Below are 23,519 nucleotides of genomic sequence, written 5' to 3' on the forward strand. Positions count from 1 at the left end.
ATAAAATATGAGTAATATCAAACAAATCACCATGCGTGCAACAAAATAATCCGGGTGAACGTAGACTGTGTTTCGCTCTGTAGTTTACAATCACAAAATCAATGTGTAAAACCCTCGGTTGATCCCTTCAACCAAGCTAATTATAATTAGATCAACTATGATCATTGGATGTGAGATTTGTTGATGCACGACTGACGTAAAATACGCATGATTTCTCGCTTGTCATCACACTCAATGCTGTATATCACATCCTTCGTGGTATGATAATGCAGCCTACAGTTTACTTGTCTTCTTTGTAGGTCGCGTGTTACTGACATATAATAGTGATATCAATGTATAAAATTTATTAAGATGTAATATTAAAGATATTCAATCAACTAGAGATGGAGCCTTAATCCAGCAAATTTCCCGAAGGAGGAGGAGGCCTTTGTTGTGGCTGTTGTTGGTACATTGGTTGTTGCCATTGCTGCTGCTGCTGTTGTTGTTGTTGTTGAGGTGGAGGCTGTTGCTGCTGCCATTGCTGTTGAGGCTGATATTGAGGTTGATAACCTTGATGAGGATGTCCTTGCATTTGAGGAGTATATTGAGGTTGTTGAGGAGGCATTTGATGATGATATTGAGGCTGTTGAGGCAAGGGAGGTGGTGCTTGCATGTTACCGTAGTAGCCTTGTGGTGGCTGGTGCTGGTGCTGTTGCTGTTGAGGTTGGGGCGGAGCAGCATAGTTACTAGGAGGAGGTTGATATGGCTGCTGTTGGTTATACATGGGACGAGGAGGAGGCATGTGTTGCATAGGAGATTGAGGCGTAGGAGCATAAGGAGATGGCGGCTGGTGGTATGTAGCAGGTGGCATGTTGGAACCGTAGATACCGTAAGGTGAAGTGTTGGTTGGTGGAGGAGGAGCAGGCGCCTGGTGATGGTATTGCTGCTGCTGTTGCTGTTGAACGAAAGCTTGGGGCTTTGGTGGAGGAGCAGGCGTATAACCACTGGAAGGAGCTGTAGGCTCATTGATTGACATTTGACGCGTTTGGTTTGTCAAGTGAGACATGCTAGTAGACGGCATGGAGGATGAGGAAGGGGCTGACTGAAGAGGAGCAGGTGGAGGTGGTGCAGTAGCATACTTGCTCAAAGTCTCACGAAGCAGTTCTTGTTCAAGAGAGCTCTTGTTGCTTTCAATGCTGTCCATCAATCGACTTCTTTCGTTGGAACGTTCAGTAATAAAGCGATGAATATTCCGTTGCAATGAATCGACAGTATCCTGGATACCAGAGTAAAACTGGATGCCTCTGTTCAAACCGTCCTTGATTTCGTTATACACTGATCTAGCTTCGTTGAAATCAGCTGTCAAATTGCGACGAAGGCGATCCGCTTTGTCGTGCTGTGATTGCAAGTTCTGAGCCTCCTTTCCTTCCATCAGATCCTTGAAAGCTGTTGTCAATTCTTGGATAGCTTGTTGTTGATGCTGAATGGTAGCAGAGATACGCTGTTGATGAGGTCGATACTTTTCCAACTCGGTGGAAAAGATGTGCTGCTCGACATTGGCTTTTTTGTTGAGGATCAAGAGTTGAGAGATATCGTCTTGCATCGTCTACAACAGAAAGTTGTTAGCGTGTGTATATCTCTCTTTCTAACTACTTAGTTACCTTATCCTTTAAATCACGGAAAGTGTCTTCACGATCGCTCTCGATTTTACGCAGCTTTTCAATGATAAATTCAATGCGTTTCACCTTTTCATTCAAATCGCCATCCTTCTTGTCACTCTCAACAGCAATGTCGACGTCTAGTAGGTTGACACCAGTATTCTTATTTGGCGAGTTACCTCCAGCAATAGCTGAAATGCACTCGGCATAAGCCCCTTCCAGCTCTCTGCTTTGACCTCCATGCTTCAAAATCTCGATATTTCGTCTCACAGAATCATACTTGCCCATCAACTGATTGTCAGATTGCGATGCGCCACCCAGCGTACGATGATGATTGGCGATGTCGTGTCTGAATTCAATGGTAATCGGGCCTGAAGGAGGTTGTGTCCATTGATCAGCATACTGCACTCTTCCTTGTTCACAATCTCTCATTTCCTTATCTAAATTCAAGCTAGCCTCATCCAAAGCTTGTCTCGCCTTGGTCTTGAGAGTGGTCAATGTGCTGAGCAGTTCAGCAATAGGCGAGCGACATTCTTCGGCGGCAATCTGATCAGCCCAAGATTTGACATCAGAGGGTGGTGTAGCATAGTCATCCAGCGAAGAGTTGAGCTGTTGTTGTTGCTTAAATTTACCGAGAGAGCCGGGTAGTTTCATGTAATCCAAAGAAGCGTTCAACTCTGCTTTGGCAATGTCGCATCGCTCGTTCTCTGATCGAAGTAGTTTGGCAATCTCTTCGGAGTAAAGCGAAGCACTTTCATGAACACTGATAGGGATCAGCTTGGAAAAGATATCAGCGCCAATCACCTTCTTCATCTCATCAGGGCTATACAGCTCAGCAATGGGAATGACCTTGACAGCCTTGAGACGATCGATGGGGGTCAAAATGGATTCTTGAGGCACAGTTTCGTGGTAGATCATGTCATTGTCACGGTTAGCTGCAGTCAATTTCTCGGTGCAGTTGGCACTCATGTTCTTGCAGAGCTCTTGAATAGCAGCACCACCCTCAGAGGGAACTGTGCTATTGGCATGATTGGAGGATAAAAGAGCCGAATTCAGGTTGTTGGCTAGTTTGACAGCTTCCTTGGCAGCAGACTCAGCAGCCGCATAGCGTCCAGCACACTCACCATACTTGGCCTCTGCTTCACAAGCGGCAGCTTTGTGCTCTTGGGCAACCGCAGTATAGTATTTCTGCTTAACTTGACAGAGCACAATCCAAGACTTGTCGACACCCATGCCACGATTGACGGCATCACCAAGCGAGTCCACCAAATTACCATATACCCACGCAGCATGGCTTGCTAGTTTAGCAATTAACCCATCCTTAGTCTTTTCACGAATACTGCTTTCCAAGAAACATTCCTGCGCTTGAGCGAGCATCAATTCCGAGAGCATATTCACAGTTTCACGACTCAAATCTTCAGACGGAGCATGTAAAAAGTTATCATTGATGTATTGAAACATGCCAGCTGATGCTTGAAAGTAGTGGAAGGCTTTTTTGCGGCCCTCAGCTTCAGCTCTGTTCTGAGAACTTGCAATAGCAGATAGTGTAGCTGCTTCGTTGAAGATGACACTTGCTTTTTCAAATGCGAGCGAGTATTGTGAGATGGCGCGGTTATTGAAAGCATCGTACCTGATGGAGCGAGCAGTTAGCGAACACTACATGAATATAGCATCTTTGGACATTTACCAGTTGAACAAAACCTTGACATGCTTCTCATCCACAGGAAAACGCAAATCTAGTAGCTCGAGTTGACCAAAATAACGGTAGAGAAGGTCTCTACCTGTGAAATCCTTTCCTGCACCACGGATATCTTGGCGTAACCTATTGAATGATTGAGTTTCCTCCTTGTATTTCTCGGGATCATCCTGGTAAAAGCGAGCAATGTATTTCTTGAGAGGATGAACCCAGTCGACATCGTCTGTTTTCTTGAACGGGGCACTTATAAAGGGTATTTGCGGTGTAGCCATAATGTTTATATATACAAGAAGAGGAGGAGAATATGCAAATAGATAACGCAAACATTCGTATTCTCAACAGAAGCCTCCGAAAGAGGTCACATTCATGGTTGTAAATATTAAGATTATGTGAGATGCCCCAATTGAAAAACGATTATTATCTTAACAAACTGTCCATGTAGTTTCACTTCACATTATGCTGCCTTGTCAATAAAAAATCGCCATTGTTGCAAATATATATAAGCTTTTACCAATAGGAAATATTAATATGGCAACTAGCCAAGCAATATCGCTACGCTCAATAACGGCGTTACCTTGCAGGCTCTCGGCGAAGACATTTCAAATCAGAGGCAATCAATTAATAGCAAAAGGTCATATCAGAATCAAAAGGGAGGGGAGATATTCCTCCTCCTTTGCTTATACACTGATATCGAACGAAACCTGTTATTGAGACGATGTGAAAGAGAGTGCAAGTGTTTTGCAGCATTTGTATACCATATTCTTCGCTCATTTTCTGGTAGTAGAATTGTCATACCATTTGCTGGTGTTGCTTTTGACACAAAGCTGGCCATGCGTAAGTTACAAGACTTGTTTAAGATCTACAACGACTTTCTAAGAAATTATCATTGCAAAAGATATCTTTATAGAGAAAAACTCCCAACAAAAGCGAGAAAAAAATTACTCAAGCTAGGAGATTGTCCTTACAGAACTATAATTCTCGTTTATCACTATTGCAATCATCAGAAAGGCATTTGGGTTAGCCAGCAGCAGCACCGCCCGCCAACCCCATTTAAGCTCAGTTTATTTTTCTGCTCAAGACTGGACAAATTTTGTCTTTGTCGACTTCTTTAATCTGTTTTGTGCGATTCGACTATGCAGATTTTGATGACCATTCGATGCTTCCTAATACGCCCGTGGTGGTAGGGCGAAGTGGTTAAGCATCCAACATGCCATCTGGATAATCCCGGTTCAAATCTCAGTGAATGCATTTTGGTGATTATTTTGACGTAGTACTGATGTCCTCGTTTGGTGTTTTGTGCTCTTATCCATGATCTATATTTTGACGATTTGCATAATTGTATTGGCTCTAAGTGTCGCACCTGATCAGTAGTAGATTTCTTTCCCAACTTAGTTCATTATGTATCTTATTCCCCATCATTGCAGACATTGGGTCCACCAACAGTCTTTTCTATCCCTCAGTATGACATCTAAAGGACTTTAAATAAAACCTGGAGCTCGACTCCCCTACAAAAAAAAAAAAAAAAAAAAGCTTCCTAATACATTCTTGATGTACTTTTCAAGGCGCTTCCAATGGTGCTAACTGCAAAACGTGTTTTGACTGAAGTTATTGAGCAACTTGGTGAAATATGAAATGAGATTTTCAGCGAAAATAGCCATATTTTGCATATGAAAGCCTCATAAAAGTGGTTTCAGAGGCTGCTTTGGATCGAGAGAAACATTTTGATCCAATACATACCATAGTAAAAGTCTTCATTTTCAAGCTGAAAAACGCGATCGTTTGATTTTCGATAAAAACCATGAGGGGTATCTCATGCTTTTTGGTCGAATTTTAACCATGTTTTTTTGATCCCCAAAAAGTTGAGCAAAGGCGTCAAAAGGTAACTGCCAGATGAGAACAACTGTTTGGTGCTATTCTGACGTTCTAAAACGGTCTTGTACGCGAGAAAACGCAGCTCAAATGCACTCAGGTTTTGCTGTATTAGGCACACTCTTGACTAAAAAGGGATGATATCTGTATGATACTTGCCCGTATATGAAATAACTACGTGTATATGGATGTAGAGCATCACATAAGAATCAAATCCACAGGCAATATAAAGGGTTACTATGTGTAAGTGGAGGGTTAAAATAAAAGTAGCAGTAGTTTGATATGACGAGCAGGGACAATCGGTAGCGTGATCTGCCGCTGCGCAAATTGGCTGAAAGCGAAGATAGAGAGCCATCCGAAGCGTAGACACACTTGTATATATTAAAGATATTTTATGACGAGGCTGGAAATATTTGCTATTTTAAAGTGCTTAAAGGAATATCAAGAAACCTATCAAGTTTTTATACGGTACTGCACATGTTAAGACCATCATTTAAAAATAACAACTTAGTTGATCCCTTGGACCTGACAATGGTGATTGCACTCAGGTGCTGTTCATGGGCCATTGTTGATTTCTACCAAACAAGCAAGCATAAAGTGCAACTTTTCTTTTCAAAGAAGTGCCATCAGTATTTGTAAAAGCACGACCAATATCTATAAAAGTACGTGCAGCATTTAATTTTCTACAATCTTCGTTTTATATAAAAGCAACCTTTACTTTTTTTGAACGACCTTTTTTCGTGTGTGCCACCAATTTCTAGAAGTACATTAGACCTTGGTAATTTAGCGCTTTAAAATTCATGTCCATGCTGCGTATTGATAGTGGCAATTCGTAATTGCCCATCTGATGCTTGCTTTTCTACGACACTAAATATGTAATGCGAGTTGTTGCAAAGACCATCTATCCAAGCCATCTATATCGTTTACAGTTCAAAGTATGAGACAAGATCATTTACTTGAGAAGCTGGCGAAGTGACATTACTTTGTTCTTTGAATGGTTAAACGTTTTACTGGCCAATGTTTTTAATGATAGTTCCCAAAAAGAATAGGATCCTCGTCCTTGTAAACAAGAATCTTAAGACTATTAAAGCGTTCCTTTCATACGTCTTTAGACAATAAGGACGTATCGGCTACTACCACAAATGGACTATGCCTTGCTCTCCATTTTTCCGGCTAAGCTTAACTTGTTCTTGATATTGTGTAAATTTTTCATTGTTTGTTTTTGAAATACTTTGGAGCCAAGCAGGTTTTCCTCAGTCTTTGGTATGGACTTCATAACTTCCTCTCTGACTTTCGTTTGTGATACAATAAAACTTGATTCAATTAGATGAACATAAGCATCATACAAAGGGTTTTTGCTAGGAGCTTAAAGACGGAATATGTGGTTTCGAACATTATGTTTAGAGACATCAAGCTGGAGGCACAGCTTATTAGCGATTGCCCACCATTCTAGCCTTTTACTTGGAGTACTGTATTTCCATGTCATAAGATCCTTCGCTTTTACATCAAAAAAATGCGGAGCGTCGCCATTCTTCTACTGCATGAGAAACAAATTGCATCTGTCTAGACTGTAGATACTATAGAATAGCTTGTAATGGCACGTATATTAAGGCTTTGAGGGTGAACTTACTGGAGAATCACAATCACTTATCCATAAGATGAAATGAATTTCCAGCAATAACCAAAAGATGTGATAGCCAGTGTTAGTATCATAGAGACAAATTAAACGGCAACTCAGAAAGTAGCCCAATATTGAATGCAAGATTGGGTGCTGATTGAAGCTCCTCTGATAAATCATACGGTTTCATGAACCAAATACAAGTAACCCAGCGATTTACCAATCAAATCAACATGGAATAACCCATTTTACATCATTAGACTCAGTTCAAAGGGAGGGGCTCTTTTAGGGAATCAAACAGCTTTAGGAAGGAGGGAGAACTTTAATGATATCATTTCATTTCTATTAAAAGAGATTCCTAAAATCTTGGTACAACACGCATTCTTATTTGTCACAACTCTCTCATTTGAAATTTTTGTATAAATAGAATGAGCATTGGAACAAGTTTCTCTTTTAAATTTTTTAACACCATCTATAAAAATGACTTATTCCTCTACTACCACTACTACTGCCGCCTCTGCTATCAACAGTACTACGGCTACTACTACCAAGCAACAGCAACAAGCATCCATCAGCAGATTGACTGAACCAAAGAGATATACCAGAGATCAAATCATGGCCATGGCAAGATGCGAATATGCTCGCCAATTATGCGTTTACACAAAAGCTCAGTTATCGAAAGGCGAAGATTTAATGCTCTCTCCATCCACATCGTCCAACTCAGTGTCAACAAATCCTGCTACACCACCTACAGCAAGAATGATATGCTAGATCATAGAATGCCGAAAAATATGGGATTTTTACCATTTTTGTAAATACGGTGAACTTTGTACCATAGACCAATTCCACTGCGCATGTATATAAACTCGTATCAATTTTAAATACCCTTCTTTGCCTTGCTCTCCATCTTTTGAACCCATTTTATGACTAATAAATTGCTACTTTTATTTCCTTCAACATGTATGCTCTGACTTATTCATTGGTTCGATGATGGTTTCCAAGGTAAACTGAGCATCGTTACTTTACAACAAGCTCATAGTTACACATCCGAAAAATCGGGCGGAGAGGCATAAAATAGGAAGATTTTCTCTCCTTGTCCCACTCCAAACAGACCTATCAAGTGGATAGAAGAATCAAGAAGTTTTTTCATAGTGCAAACTGCCAAAAGATGGGCGAATAGAGCATTTGCCTTGATCATGTCCCATATGGGTACATAGCCCAAGACAGAATTGCATTATCTGATGTCTGTTTCGTTCAAGATCTACCATCATTAGAGCCCGACCTTTATTATCTAAACCAACGCTCTCTTTCAAGACTACTTTAAAGCGTACTTTTACAAGTGTAACACTTTGTTATGCAGAGAAAAGCAGACTAGAAAGAAGCCACCTGGTCTAATACCTGTTACAAGAAAGCTATACATTTGCAAGAAGGATTTCGACTTGTCAATGCCATTCTGATCTACATAGATTTTGCAAGTTCTCTAATGTATATTCCAGATGCATCCACTCATAATTGTATTATACATATGTGTTAGATGAAACATGCCAAAATGAAATTTCTGGTTACACTAACGGCCAAATTATTGTGTGCAAGAAAAGCGTGATTGTTCAATAGAGTGCTCTTCACGATGCGATTTATTGTAAATGCAGTAATTTTCAATTGACATCATCCTCCCTTCTCGTTATTCTGAGCCTTCTCCTTAATATTGCATACAGAATTTCAAATACTATTCATAAAAAGCCAGTGTAAACAAATGAACCAAAATAGCATTTTCATCGGACTGACGTAAAATGTGTAAAAGTTCATCCTTTGCTCTTCTATTAGAAATAGCATCCTTGATACGTGATGATTAGAATCCTCAGCTTTCCTTTTTCAGATAAAGACATGCCGCTCTGTACTGCTGCAACGATACAACGCTCTCATGAGATCATGCTTGTACGCGGTCTGATAACGATATAATTGTTTAGACAGTTTCTCGATATATGGTAGGGGTGTTGTTTGAACATTGTTTTTTTTTTTTTTTTTTTTTTTTTTTTTTAGCTTCAAGTTTCACTCTCATCCAGGGTCTTCTGTTGAAGAGAAACAAGAAGTTTCGCTCAGAACAAACTATTAAAAGTATGGTCAATATTCAGGCACGCCCTTCATTGATGCATAAAGACGTAAGGAGAACACGCATTTTTGTGTTGTAAAACGCTTCTGATGAAACCCGTTCACGCAATCTAAAATATCCTTACTTCAAGTATAAAATGACGATTACCATGAAACTTTTTTTTTACGTGGTATTGAAGAACGATCGCGTTAGGAGCTAAAATTCTGTATATTTTCAACACGTTCTGTCAAAAGTGATGTACGATCGCAAGGGTTGATATACCAAAATAGTCATATGAGCACTTATATAGTGCAAATACTCTTTTTGAATCAAGAACTAATTGAGGCTGCACCTAGACATGTTTGGCGTTCTTTTATACTTGTCTATGACGTTCATCAGCAGATATCAAGCCTGGACTCATGGCAGTTTTTTTAAACGACTCTTACAGCTGAAATACCCGTTTAGCATTATGAATCGGTGTTCAAGTCAAGGCTGATATCCACTCAAATGCCAAACCTCAAATCTGCCGGCTAGGACATGAATTATACGCAAAACCTTCAAAAGGGGTATTCTAAAGAGCCGCACCTGGAAATTTCCCCCATGCTACATGGCAAAGACTCAAATGATACGCAAGAATCTTCTAGAATTCGTCTAATCAATTGACTGGGATATATGTTTATTGATGGCTTCGAGTTCCATAGAGTCTATACGAGTATTTTGAGTTAAAATGCCCTTGTTTACAGATTGATGCAATTAGGTTATTTGTCGTCTTTGTTTAACGATGGCTTTTCGTACTCTTTATCCACTAATGAGGCGTATTTTTCAATGATATCCCGTTGTTTTCCGCGAAGAGTTCTAAATAGAATGTTAGATCAAATGTAACAATTCCTAAACACATCACATCTTACCTCGGCAGCTCAATCTTCAACTGAACAATTTGATCACCTCTAGAAGAACCTCTCAAACGCTGAATGCCTCGTCCTCGCAGAGCAATATGGTCGTCAGGCTGTGATCCAGAAGGTAGCTTCAAGTCTACCTCGCCGTCGATTGTAGGGATTCGTATTCTGCCTCCCAGTAAGGCTTTATGGAACGGTACCTTAGCATCATAGAAAATGTCGGCATCTTGTCTACGGAATACTTTGGACGGTTGAATCTATAATTACAAGTCAAATAGAATATTCGAATAAGCTTTTAATGCTAAACTTACATTTAATGAAACAAACAAATCGCCATTTGGACCTTGTCCCTTGATAGGTGCATCGCCAGCACCGGGCACTCGAATTCTTGAATTATTATCTACCCCAGCTGGAATAGTAACCTCCACTTGCTTTCTCTCTCGCACTTTGCCCACACTATCACAGGTACTACATTTTGCGTCATGAGGGATAGATGAGCCAGCACCACCGCAAGCTTGACAAGTTGCTTGCATATTGAATCCGCCCATTTGCACTGTCTGAACACCAGATCCATGACAAACTCCACACTGAGTCTTCTTTTTACCTGATTTGATTCCTGATCCTTGACATGTATGACAAGTGGTAACTGGATTGATGGTGACATACTTTTTTGCACCCTTGACAGCATCCATGAAGCCTATGGTAAGTGGTACCTAGAAGAGATTTTAATCGAATGCTGTTGTATTGAGTAATTACAGCAATACTGTACCTGAATATCCTCGCCACTCATGGTGCGGAATGAATCTGCGCCACCAGCAGCACCACTACCAAAACCTCCAGAGAATCCGCCTCCAAAGAACTGAGAGAATATATCATTTGGGTCAAATCCTCCGGGAAATCCGCCTGAGGCTGATCCAGCACCACCTGCACCATAAAAACCTCCTGGACCGCCTGATCCTCCCATTCCAGCATCATCAAATCCATGTCCATATTGATCGTATTGATTTCTCTTTTGCTCATCTGACAAAATCTCGTATGCCTCCTGAATCTGTACAAATTTCTCTCGGGCATCTTTATCTTTGTTTGTATCAGGATGATATTGCTTTGCTAGCTAATTTAAAAGTCAATCAAAACTGCATGATTTCTTCTTCTCCTTCGAAAACTAACCTTGTAATAAGCTTTTTTAATATCGCTTTGAGATGATGATTTGGAAACACCTAGGACCTTATATGGATCCTGGCTTCGTTGCTGATTTATGGAAGAAGTATGAAATCCTCTCTAGACCATTATGTTAGCCACTCGCTTTGAATTTGTTGCAATGCATGACGACATTGAGTCTGTTGACATACCTTTCGTTGCTGTCGTTGATACATGTAGACAGATGGTGCAACTCCAACTGATGATATTTTAAGGGCTACAAAGTAAGCTATCATTAATGCTGTTTTACCATTAAACCTTTGCTTATGTATGCTACCTTTTGTCATCATAGCTTGTCTCGATTTCCATAATGCTGCTGATTTGACAGCCGGTTGAATTAGTCTTGTGATATGATTGACATTCATGGGCGAGTTATAGACTGAAAGTATCAATGTGAGTTCCGAAAAAATGTTATCAGGATAAACCCTTGATGTTTTTATATACCTTTTTTTTGATTTTTTTTTCTAGATATTTCTGCCAAACATTTATTGATGTGACGAATTCCCAATGCTGAGATGGAAGATGTTGTATCCTAATTGGCCAAATGTCGGACAACATCAAAGTAATCTGGCTTTCCAATTCATCGGTTCATCGCTGGATGTCCTTACTACGTTTGCTGTGATACAACAAAAATAAACCTTCGATAGCATCTTTGGAGCAGCTGCTCTTACCTCAAAGCTAATGGTCAGCATCATGCAAAATATCATAGCCCAAAGGATATCATTGATGGTTCGAGGGATAGAGCACATTAATAACTCTCCTACCTGATCTACTTGACCAAGTTGTCCTAAGAACATAAGATATATCATTCTTCAAAAGCGAGGCATTTACACTCTTATATCTTGTAACGATGGCAGAACTTGTTTTCAGTCAACTGCTCTAGGTAAATTAAATAACCATCGTTTAGCATTATTAACATCAGATGATCCTTCTCGACCACAGGGATTAGCAAACTCCCAGTGCATTTAACTGTCTTCCTAATCATTGTGGATGGCTATTTTTTACATCACTATTAAGAGTGTATTAAAGCAATGAGCATTTAATGCATATATCGATATTATATCCTTGCTGGATATTTTCTTGACAGACATCTGGTTACTTTACCTGGTAACTTGCCCTCCGGTGTTGCCATGTGTCGCAAATTATCGTCCTGAGTCCAATCGACTTGGTATTTCCCTCGGCATTGGTCTTGGATCTACTAAAATGGTTGTTTTTGAGAAACCACAGTTTGCATTGTTGGTCTCCAGAGTGCAATTGTATAGCCATGAAGCGTCACCGTCCGCCAGACAAATCACGGCAGAAAGAAGTATCGTAAAATCATTATCTGAAAATTTGATGAATAAATCACTCTTACACGACAGACCATGTGATTCAGAATAGCTTCGTCAAAGATGATGCACGAGTTTCCATGAGATGATGTGAAAACAATATTATTGAGAACATACGTTCTTTTAACACGCATACAACGTAAACATTGGCCATTGCTTTGGATTTTATCAGCAGCAATGTTGTGATGAAATACGTTTCGACAAAAGAACTATCATAGACACATGCTGAGGATCAATATTGGCTCTGTTGGTCAAATGGATGTTTACAAACGACTCAAGTAGGAGCGAGCAACCTACGGCTTCCTGCTGATTGGCATGAATAACATTCTCCGAGTACTAGTCCTAACTGGAGCCTCCTTTTTCGACAATTATACTCTCTGGCGCTTTATGAGCAGAATATTGGCTACCTTCTTCCTCAGGCGCAGCTTGTTGATTACAAGTGTTGACGAGTAGCTGATCAATAAAGTAGGTGTTAGAAAACATTCCACAAAAACCGCTTGGCTATGCCTTGCTTCACTGTGATTTAGCAAAGAGTTATTTTTGTTTGAGAAACAGATAGTTTTCGAAATTAGCTAGTGTTGAAGCATGATCTTTATATAAGAACTTGTTAATTGCTAGTGATTACAGGTAATAGATCGATGGATCAGATGTTGATAAATGTTGCATTCAAAACCGCATGATACTATCCTGCTTCGTTGTTGTTTGGCAAAGGCGCAGTGAAGTCAGACTTACTGGTTTTCCCAAAAAAAAAAATAAGCAATGGTAGAATACAATAGAAATCAACTGCGTTTTATTTGTGTATAAAATGAACTGAAGATCCTGGAATTGAGTAAAAAAAAAAGAGTATTTATACATTTGCAACTAGCTTGTAGGATTAGTGATGATAGAGAGCAATAGGTGTTGCTATTATTGCTATATCTGGCAAAAATGTTATTGATGTTTGATTTAAAGTGGTAATCAATGTGAAAGCATTGGCCATAAGGTTCGATTTGACTAACCTTGGTGGGCTTAGATAAGCTATCGTCATAGCATGATTTAATGTGACCTTGACAGTTTGAGGTGTGATGTTTGTTATTAGAGTGTAGAGCCCATTATGTAGGGCATTGTGCAACTATGGAATCAAGGCATAATAGTTGTCATACTTGAATATGCTTTTTATTGGTTTTATTTTATTCGTACAGCAAAGATAACTTCCCTTATTACGACCATCACTATGAGTGTGATGTAATACACTGTGATCAAGAGTGATCCATTCACAAGATGTACAATATAAGTATGCATCTTTACTTTTTTTTTGGTATGTTTAAATGGTTGTTGATGCACAATTGAGCGCTCTAATAGTAGATTCAAATAGCATGAATTTGAATGAATGATATTTGATGAATTCCGGCTTTCAATCAACAATAAGTTACGTTTGGGTGGCTATTTCACTTCAGCCAGATCGAAGAATTGCATCTATCTTATTACTTTTGAATAAAGAAGAACCTCAATTGTATCTATTTAGATACCTTTTTATTAAAAACTCATAATTATAATAAATGACAGATTAATAGGATATCAACTAGCTAGAATCCTTCGGTCCCTGAACCTCTGAGCCAATCAAATTGCTTGAAAACTCCGCTGACCTAAAAAAAAATTGCGAGAGTTTCCCCCTGCTTTGATGTGAGGCAAAATTTTAAGCGCCGCTATATATAGCAATATAGCCGTTACTATCATCAAACTTCCCCCAGGTGCTAGAGTATGCCTTACTTACACCACCTAGCTTTAAATTCTGGCATTGAGACCCTCAATCATCACTAAAGTAAGTAGTGATAATCAAGTGGAGGCAGCCTATCCACCTCCTAGCCTCGGATAGAGTCTTGTCGAGCTTCAGGGATAGGCACATCCACACAACGTAAAAAAAGGTATGCTTCAAAGAAACATAATAATAATAAAAGAAGGAAGATACTTACCACTTACCATCACCGTAGATAGACCAGAGGATACGCAATCACCGAATATAGACCAGAGAACGAGCTTGCACCAAACACAGTAGACAAGGAAAGACCATAATAGCAACAGTAGTAGCAACACCAGCACCATAGACAAACCAAAGAACGAGCGACACCAGAGAAAGAGCATGCACCAAACACAGTAAACCAGAGAAGACCCGATTAGCAGCAGCAGCAGTAACTGTGGAATTTGAGGCTTTACAGACTAAAATTCACGGAAAAAAAAGAATAAAAAAACAGTAATGTCAACTTGATAAAGGTATATTTTATTATCAAACTGACAGGTGTAAAGTAAACTGAAGTCTCTCTACTGGCCAGGTAGATGATCCTTCTTATATACTATAACAATGGATAAAAGTTCTATTAATTAGATTGACAAATAAGTCAACTCAGATCAACTAATGTCTAATCATGCTAAAAGACAACTCCAGCAAGCTAATCATGATTTAGCTCTGTCTGGATGAATAATTAGACTCTCATCCGAAGTACCCTGATCTATCCTTTCCATAAGGATAATTAATATCGATCTAGTAGCATGTATCCGATAGGTACAGTCTTCTTAGTCTATATTAATAGTACATATCTGAGTGTATATCGCTAAGCATACATCTTTAGCATGTATCTGGATATATGGCATGTCTATAGCATATCGTATGCATGTCTATAGCATGTCTCATATATAGTACAAGTCTGTAGTACATAAAGTATCTGTAGCTAGTATCACGGATATAAGCATGTGTCTTATAGCGTGGATCATGAAGTGCACATCTGAAGCAACAAGCTCATATTGCATTAATCTTGGTGCCTATCCAGATATGGTAAACATCCGTAGTTAATGTCGGAATACAAGTATAAGTCTATAGTGCCATCCATGTCCGTGGTGCCATCTATAGCCTATATCTTATATAGTATGAATCTTATAGTACTAGCGTATCTGAAGTCCATATCTTCTCATGATCATAGTATAAATCGATATCGTACATCTAATCCAGTGTACATACAGTTTATATCTAAATCTGGTAACTGGATGAACTGTCGGAATGCAGATCATAGTGGATGTATTCCACATTTGCCCCCACCAGTTTCAACGCATGTTGACTAATTCAAAGAATTATGTAAACGATCAATGATCTGTATTTCGCATTCGCTGACAAAGATATAACGCAATGTGATAGTCTAAAGGTGCTACTGCAATTTGCATGTTGCCCTGATATATCCCATGACAAACATCACTTTACTGTTCTGCAACGTTGAGTCTCTTAGAGCCTCTCAAACGCTTGTCAGAATCATCACGCTTACGCTTTGATTTGGAGGAAGCAGTGTCACTATTTAGTGCCTGTCTTCTCTTCTCAAGCAGCTCATATTCCTTGATCTTTGCCCAGTACTTACGAATGGTTTGAGGGTTGTTGAACGATGCAGCAGTTTCCCAGGAGTTGGCAGCTTCTCCAAATGTCTTCCATTTTACCAAATACTCTCTATTGTGTTCAGGACCACGATGCGCTCTGATCTCGTCAACCTCATATACTTCTTGTTCGATGATAGACTCGTCGATTGCTACCAGCTTCAATTCAGATGGCACATAGTCGCGATGTAGTAGTTCATTCATATCGTCTTTCAACACATATGTAGATCTTTTCTTTTGAACAACTTGATAAGGTCCATCATAAGCGGCCTCAAGTTTGCTTTCTCTATGCGGAAGTCTTACCATAACCCAATCACCAACTTTGAAGTGTGTAATCTTGTGATGCTTATTGAATCGCGTTGCTTGCTCTTCAATAATGCGTTGTGTTCTTTGGTTAATAGCTGGAAAGACAACCTGGTTCATAATCTCTGCCTTCTTGCGTAGCTCACCGAGAGTCATTGGCTTCTTTGGTAAGTTGTCCTTGATCTTAGGATCATCGTAGTCTACGAATCTATTCAATGGTCTAGCAAACATCAATTGAAAAGGTGCACTCTCAGTGCGATACCTAATTTTTGTGTTTATAGCCAGTTGAGTTCCAGGTAGAACCGAGTCCCAGTCATAGATGTGTTCACTGACCATCTTACGAAGTGCATTAAGAATATTTTTAACACCTGATTCGGATGCACCATTGCCCCTAGCGTGGAAAGCCGTAGAGTATCTTTGATTGATGCCAAGTGCTTTACCGATCTCGCTCATCAAAGCACTCTTGAATTCACGTCCATTATCAGATTGTAGTATTTGTACTACGCCAAAGTCTCCAAAGATGGTAGTCAGAGCTCTAGCGACAGTATCGGTTTGTTTGTTGGGCAATGCACGAGTTATAATAAATCTGGTGCAAATGTCGTATACAACTAATATATATATATTGCCATTGTTGGTTGGAGTTAACGGACCAAGAAAGTCAATGCCTATGTGATCAAATGGACCATACGCTACAACGTTTCTCAGTTCATGGTAACCCTTTTGAACTACATTATGCCTTGCACATTCCATACATGATTGACAAATTGCCTTTGCATCATCATATAGACCTGTCCAATGAATACCTTCTTCATGTAGTTTCTTGACAATACTAGTGGCACCAAAGTGTCCAAATTCATGAGTTTCACGAAGCAGTTGGTCTCTCTCATTGTCAGGTGGTGCAATGTAAGCAACGCTTTCATAATTGCCCTCCTTGATCTTCATAGCAAGTACATTCAAGTGCTTGTCTTTATTATAGACTACGTTGTTCTTGGTTAGATAATGCTTTGTTTGCTTATTGTTGCCAATGAATCGTTTCTTGGAGTCTTTGCTTCTCATGATATTCTTTTGTAATTTAGCAATTTTCTTATCACTGTCTCCCGCCAGCTCTGTATGATCTTCTAAAGGTTCATACAAGCGACTAAGTTTGTCAGGTAAGATGTTGTCTAAGCCCTTGATATGAGTGAATTGCAGTTGGGGATACTCGTTTAAAATCTCCATGTAATTTTGAATGACTCTAGTAGGACATTTACATGTGTAGATATAAATCAGAGCTCGATGATCTGTCATAACCTCAATCTCAGGATGCCCGTACAATAAGGGTCGCAAACGAACTAAACCGAATAACACGGCATACAGTTCTCGTCTCAGGACAGGCCAGTTCTGTTGGGATTTGGTCAGAGATTTGCTCAACATCGCCACATAGACTGTGCGTCCTTGATCGTCGCGCTGCGTCAAAATGACTGCAACTGCATATAAGCTAGCATCACATTCAAGATAAAATTTCTTATTCATGTCTGGTGCAGTCAGTAAAGCTTCAGATAACAAGACCTTCTTGATAATCTCAAGTCGTTTGGTGTGCTCCTCAGTCCATTTGCTACCAGCATCTGGATCATTTCGTAGAGCATCAATAGGCGCCATCAGTTTTGACAGATTTGGGATGTGTGGTCTCAAATATGAAATAACACCAGCTAGTTGTTTAACCTGTTTGGCAGATTTGCATGGACCCCAATGATCAATGTCAGAGAGACGTCGCATGTCAACCTTGGAAACATGAGGACCAACTACAAAGCCTAGCAAGTAGATGCTAGATCGAAACCAGGAGCACTTTTCAACACCAATCTTTAAGTTGGCATGTGTCAAGCGTCTCAGCACCTCCTTAATCAATTCGCAATGACTGGATAAGGATGAAGATACGAGGCATAGGTCGTCCACATAGACCTCCACGTTGGGCATATCAGAAAACAAAATGTTCATGACAGAGCTAAAGACAGATGTGATTGGGCGCAACCCGAAACAGCAGCCTAACCATCTATACGATTTTCCTCTAAAATTGAACAAAAGCACATTTCTTGATATGTCAGAAATTCTAAATGAAAAATATGCGTTTTTCAGATCGATTTTCGAAAATATTGTCCCCTTCTGCTTGATCCGGGTGAAGATATCCTGTATATTTGGTATCTCAAATTGGTTTGTATTGTTGGGCATATGCTGGTTGATCCTCCGCACATCCATACAAACTCGAGTTTTGGTGGGTTTGCCATCATTGTCCTTCTTTGATACTGCAATGAGAGGGCTGTTGAATAAGCCGTTAGGTCTACACTGTTCTACAATTCCTGCATCCAGCCATTCATTCAATTGCTTTTCGATTTCGGGCATTGCATGATGTGCGATCGGATATTGCTTGACGTAGTAATCAACATTCTCCTTGATTGGTATAGTGATCTCAGATTCAGGCACGTTACAAAACGTTCCAGGCTTGATTCTCTGATTCTCATCAATAGCATCTTGGATGTTGCTCATATACTTATTCTCCTCAGCTTGGGATTCAAAGATTGATGCGGTTTCTGGATCAATAGAATGTTTAGTATCAAAATTGACATTTTCGAAATCGATGCTTTCAAGAAGCTCTGATTTCTCTTCCTCTGTAAGATGTCCAATATCAGCAAACTTGTGAGCAACGCCAGTTAGCCCAATTCTAAGTCGACTCAATGTGTCTACACCCAGTAGCACATCAAAATCGCCTAGGTCCTGAATAAAATTGGATAGCTCAAACGAGTGATCAAATGCAATGTCATTAAGATATCTTATCTTGATAGCTGGTGTTTTACCCAATCTCTTTACTGAATGACTCAGAAAGTTCAAATTGCCTTCAACAGAAATAATATCTTGGGAAGTGAATAGTAATTTATTGTGAAAAATGTTTTTATTTAAGAAGGTGGAATCTGATCCCGTATCTACTTTCGCGATCAAACGGACTGGTTTTCCTTCTTTGCTCTCTAAAATAATAGGAGTCAGTAACTGAAATGGATTGAAACTTTCAGGTACATTTTTCACATTAGACTTACAGTTGAGCGAGGCATCCTCTGCTTCAATCTCGTCCAAGCAAGCATCTATTTCCTCCATGGTGACATCTCCAACAGCATCACCAATGTCAGAATCAGTGCTACTTTCCATGGTAACATCGTTGGTCTCAGAACCAGAACCAGACTTGTTGTCCTTGCGAACAGTGGTTGTTTGTACAGTATGCACACCAATGTTCTTCCTTGATTCTCTCTCCTTCTTCCAGTCGTAGAACTCTTGACAACGATGACCGTAAGCACGGGGCTTACCACAAAAGTTGCAGGTTTTGGGATCAGAGGATGAGGAATTCATAGAATACGGAGCAGCAGTAGTAGCCCGGTTAGGCTTGTTGTCAGAGCCAAAGTGCTTCAATCTTGACTTACAGTCAATGGTGTTGTGGTTGGCATTGCTCCCGCCATGCTTCGCACAGAAATACCCAGTGGCAGATACCCTTGCCATCTTTGTTCTCGAACCAGAACCACCAGAACCACCCTTACACTTACCTCTGATGTCGACCTCAACATCATCATCACCACGATTTTGCTCGTCAACAAGGAACAAAGGCAACACACACTCATAGATCTCGTTGATAGTCCATTTGTGGTTGGAACCATGCTTGACGGACATTTGGTTGACCATCATTTGCTGATTCTTGCGTAACAGCGTGAACTGATAGAACTTGGCTAACATGTTGCTGTTAGGAGGGAAGCCACAATCCTTGACGTACTTCATGAACTTATTCGTATAGTCCTGTAGAGTATCTTTGTTCTTCATGCGCATGCTGAAGAGTTTGGCCATGGATTCCTCAGAGTTGATGGGAGCACCAAAATGTTTGCGGAACAATGCCTTGGCTTGATCCCAATCATTGCATGCCAGAAGATCATTCTTGGTCCATGATTCGAAGTCAAATGGCAGTGAAACAGGCACGTAGCGTTTCCAAACCAAATTTACTTCATTACCGGATGCTCTGATGACGTTCTCAAAAGCACTGAAGAAATGATCGACTGTGGTGAATCTTGGATGGTCAGGCCAATGCTTAGCTTGTCCTACCACCTGGAAACGGGGGATCTCATTGAGATTGACAGGTCTTGCTTTGGAATCAGCCCTCTTAGTAATCGCATTGACTTGCTTGCTGAGCCATTCGATAGACGCAGATGCTTCATCAGCCGCCAAGCGTTCTTCCTCAGTGTAAGTATCACCAGCGTTACGATGGATCTGATCCAAGCGAGCCTGAGCAGTGTCAATCTTCTTGAGAAGATGATCAACTGCAGAAAGTTGAGCGTGCTCATCCACTTGCATAGATGAGTCATAAGGAGAAGAAACACGGATAGAGTCTTGAGCAATATCCTCTTGAGTGTTTTCGGTAGCGTTGTATTGGTTGTGAGACATGATAAAAATAGTTTTTAAAGTAGAATAATAAAATGTAGAGTATAAGATAAAGTGTAAAAGTGATAACCTTTGAGTTGAAAAAAATGTGGAATTTGAGGCTTTACAGACTAAAATTCACGGAAAAAAAAGAATAAAAAAACAGTAATGTCAACTTGATAAAGGTATATTTTATTATCAAACTGACAGGTGTAAAGTAAACTGAAGTCTCTCTACTGGCCAGGTAGATGATCCTTCTTATATACTATAACAATGGATAAAAGTTCTATTAATTAGATTGACAAATAAGTCAACTCAGATCAACTAATGTCTAATCATGCTAAAAGACAACTCCAGCAAGCTAATCATGATTTAGCTCTGTCTGGATGAATAATTAGACTCTCATCCGAAGTACCCTGATCTATCCTTTCCATAAGGATAATTAATATCGATCTAGTAGCATGTATCCGATAGGTACAGTCTTCTTAGTCTATATTAATAGTACATATCTGAGTGTATATCGCTAAGCATACATCTTTAGCATGTATCTGGATATATGGCATGTCTATAGCATATCGTATGCATGTCTATAGCATGTCTCATATATAGTACAAGTCTGTAGTACATAAAGTATCTGTAGCTAGTATCACGGATATAAGCATGTGTCTTATAGCGTGGATCATGAAGTGCACATCTGAAGCAACAAGCTCATATTGCATTAATCTTGGTGCCTATCCAGATATGGTAAACATCCGTAGTTAATGTCGGAATACAAGTATAAGTCTATAGTGCCATCCATGTCCGTGGTGCCATCTATAGCCTATATCTTATATAGTATGAATCTTATAGTACTAGCGTATCTGAAGTCCATATCTTCTCATGATCATAGTATAAATCGATATCGTACATCTAATCCAGTGTACATACAGTTTATATCTAAATCTGGTAACTGGATGAACTGTCGGAATGCAGATCATAGTGGATGTATTCCACAGTAACATCAGCAACATCAGCAGCAATACCAGCACCATAGAAAAACCAAAGAACGAACGCCACCAGCAGAGACCAAACAAATACCAAAGAAGCAACCGCCAGACATGATAAACCATGGCCGCAGGCAGCAGAGATACCAAAGAAGTAATGGCAGCAGCACCCACGTCAAACAGGCAAAAAAAATTATCAAAACCTAAAACAAAAATTCAAATAGTGTTAATTTTACGCCTTTAAATGCTCGTTATCGAACAGTACCTAATATATTCTACGTTAAAAAAAGAGGCGCCAAGTCTTTCTCAAAGTACAATACAGCGTTATCAAAAGCTAGAGTGGTATTATCAATGAAACGGTTTCCAAAACCACCACAGTTTGATACTAAACGCGTTTTGCAAAAAGGGAAAAAAAAGAGCGTATGGGAAAATGAGAGGGCGATCTATCCGACGTCACGACCAGTAGATTTGGCCTCAGTCTTCTGCCGTAGCAGCCGTAATTTCGGCAATTTAATTTGAAACTGTGCAGTGGTATTTTCGTGTTTAAACTTGACTTGATTTCACATCGTTTAAACGTTTTTGCTAAATTTGACTATGAAAACTGTCGCTATCACACCCAACTTTCTAATACATCTCTAGAGAACTAAAGAAGCCGCATCGAATGGTGCTGATTACTTTTAGCTTTTAGATTAAAAGTAATGAGCAATTTCCGAAAATATGAAAACAGGTTTTCTGTGAATATGTCAAGATTTAACATATGAAAGTCTCCCAGAAAGAGTTTCCAATGTTGCATTTCATCTTTACGATCAATTTGATATAATATGTATCATAGGAAAAGTCTTCACTTCTGACGTGAAAAACGCGATCGTTTGATTTTCAAGAATTTTCCCTTGCTAATACTCATAGAAAAACAGTCCTTACACACTACTGTACTCAAAAAGAGTTGCATGTGTCGTTATAAAAATGAGCACTATTTGTACTCATTCAGAGTTATATATTTTTCCCTTAACACTTGGGGGATTTTTGTACCAATCACAGATGATATCGAAATCACAGGTGATATCAAAATCCAATGCTGTTGGGCTTAATAGGCCCTGCTGCCTTTATCTTGCTTCCTATACATGGCTGCCTATACCTTGCTGCCTATAATACGTTCTGCCCTATACTATACCTTGCTGCCAATTGTTTATTGATCGCAATCATCGGAGAATGTCTTCTAAATATCATTTGATCCCAGTAGGCTATCATGCCTTCCACAACTCATTTGTACCCCAACGTTGCTAGTTGCGCTTGGTCTAGCTTTCTCTTTCGACTGATGCAGAAGCTTCTTCTCTCAACTAAATTGCCCTGCCTGTCTATCTAATCCTAGCTTCATTCTCTACGCTGCATTATTTTCGTCACAATAGTTTCAAGCATGCTATTGGCAGTTTTTATCAGTAGATAGTTTCTTTTGCGAAAGCATTTGATGCGCAACCTCCTCAAAACATTGCAAATAATTTTGATGAGCAGTCATCAAATACAAATTTCTGATTGCAGTCAACGCAAAGTACCTTCCTCTGCTGGTATGTGATTCAACAAATTGGTGTTTAGAAAAGAGCACAAACATCTTCCCCAACTGTGTAACTGTGTAGGTTGTGATACAATCGAGTCGACTTACCAAATACTCTTTGTAAGGAGGCCAGCATCATTTTTCTATTTTCGTCCGCTATTCATCAAGTGTTGAAAAACGACGCAGCTTATAAAATTGCTAAGAGAGCCAAGAAAGCCGCAGGAGAAGAGGCAAACAAGGAATCAAACAGAAAGGTCATCAAGAAAATGCCAACGAATGCAGAGGAGATAACCTTGAAGAAAAAAGACCAAAAAGAACGCAAACAACGCAGCCGCTCTACAACAAAGTCTCAGTTGATGAAGAAGAGCACAAAGACTGCACATGCGAACGCCATCAGGTATATCAATGAACTGGAGAAACAAAATAGGCAAGCTGTAACCCAGCCTACTAATGTTTAGAATAACGAAATATAGACAGAGTAAATACAATTAGAACTGAATATATTTATTATGTTATTCCATGATTGAATAGGGATC

The 23,519-nt window shown here is 39.6% G+C and overlaps 4 protein-coding genes across 4 annotated transcripts; 1 reads left to right on the plus strand and 3 right to left on the minus strand.

Annotated features, from left to right (window-relative positions):
* Positions 1–391: 391 nt before the first annotated feature.
* Positions 392–3,605, minus strand: PEX3 (peroxin; the record flags this gene model as incomplete). Its single annotated transcript, XM_064825113.1, has 3 exons — positions 392–1,585; positions 1,641–3,267; positions 3,325–3,605. The coding sequence occupies 3 exons, from the start codon at positions 3,603–3,605 to the stop codon at positions 392–394; spliced, it is 3,102 nt and encodes a 1,033-aa protein (XP_064680490.1).
* Positions 3,606–7,300: 3,695 nt separating this feature from the next.
* Positions 7,301–7,591, plus strand: ATC70_005831 (uncharacterized protein; the record flags this gene model as incomplete). Its single annotated transcript, XM_064825114.1, has 1 exon — positions 7,301–7,591. The coding sequence occupies one exon, from the start codon at positions 7,301–7,303 to the stop codon at positions 7,589–7,591; it is 291 nt and encodes a 96-aa protein (XP_064680491.1).
* Positions 7,592–9,667: 2,076 nt separating this feature from the next.
* On the minus strand, positions 9,668–11,367 carry ATC70_005832 (uncharacterized protein; the record flags this gene model as incomplete). The annotated part of the gene is made up of 7 exons (XM_064825115.1): positions 9,668–9,764; positions 9,818–10,062; positions 10,117–10,518; positions 10,575–10,916; positions 10,973–11,083; positions 11,155–11,219; positions 11,280–11,367. 7 exons carry the CDS (start codon positions 11,365–11,367, stop codon positions 9,668–9,670), a joined length of 1,350 nt encoding a protein of 449 aa, XP_064680492.1.
* Positions 11,368–15,555: 4,188 nt separating this feature from the next.
* ATC70_005833 (Ribose-phosphate diphosphokinase) lies at positions 15,556–20,475 on the minus strand (the record flags this gene model as incomplete). Its single annotated transcript, XM_064825116.1, has 1 exon — positions 15,556–20,475. The coding sequence occupies one exon, from the start codon at positions 20,473–20,475 to the stop codon at positions 15,556–15,558; it is 4,920 nt and encodes a 1,639-aa protein (XP_064680493.1).
* Positions 20,476–23,519: the final 3,044 nt, after the last annotated feature.

Source organism: Mucor velutinosus, assembly GCF_035048745.1.
Source record: "Mucor velutinosus strain NIH1002 chromosome Unknown tig00001544, whole genome shotgun sequence".
In the NCBI taxonomy this organism is placed as follows: domain Eukaryota; kingdom Fungi; phylum Mucoromycota; class Mucoromycetes; order Mucorales; family Mucoraceae; genus Mucor; species Mucor velutinosus.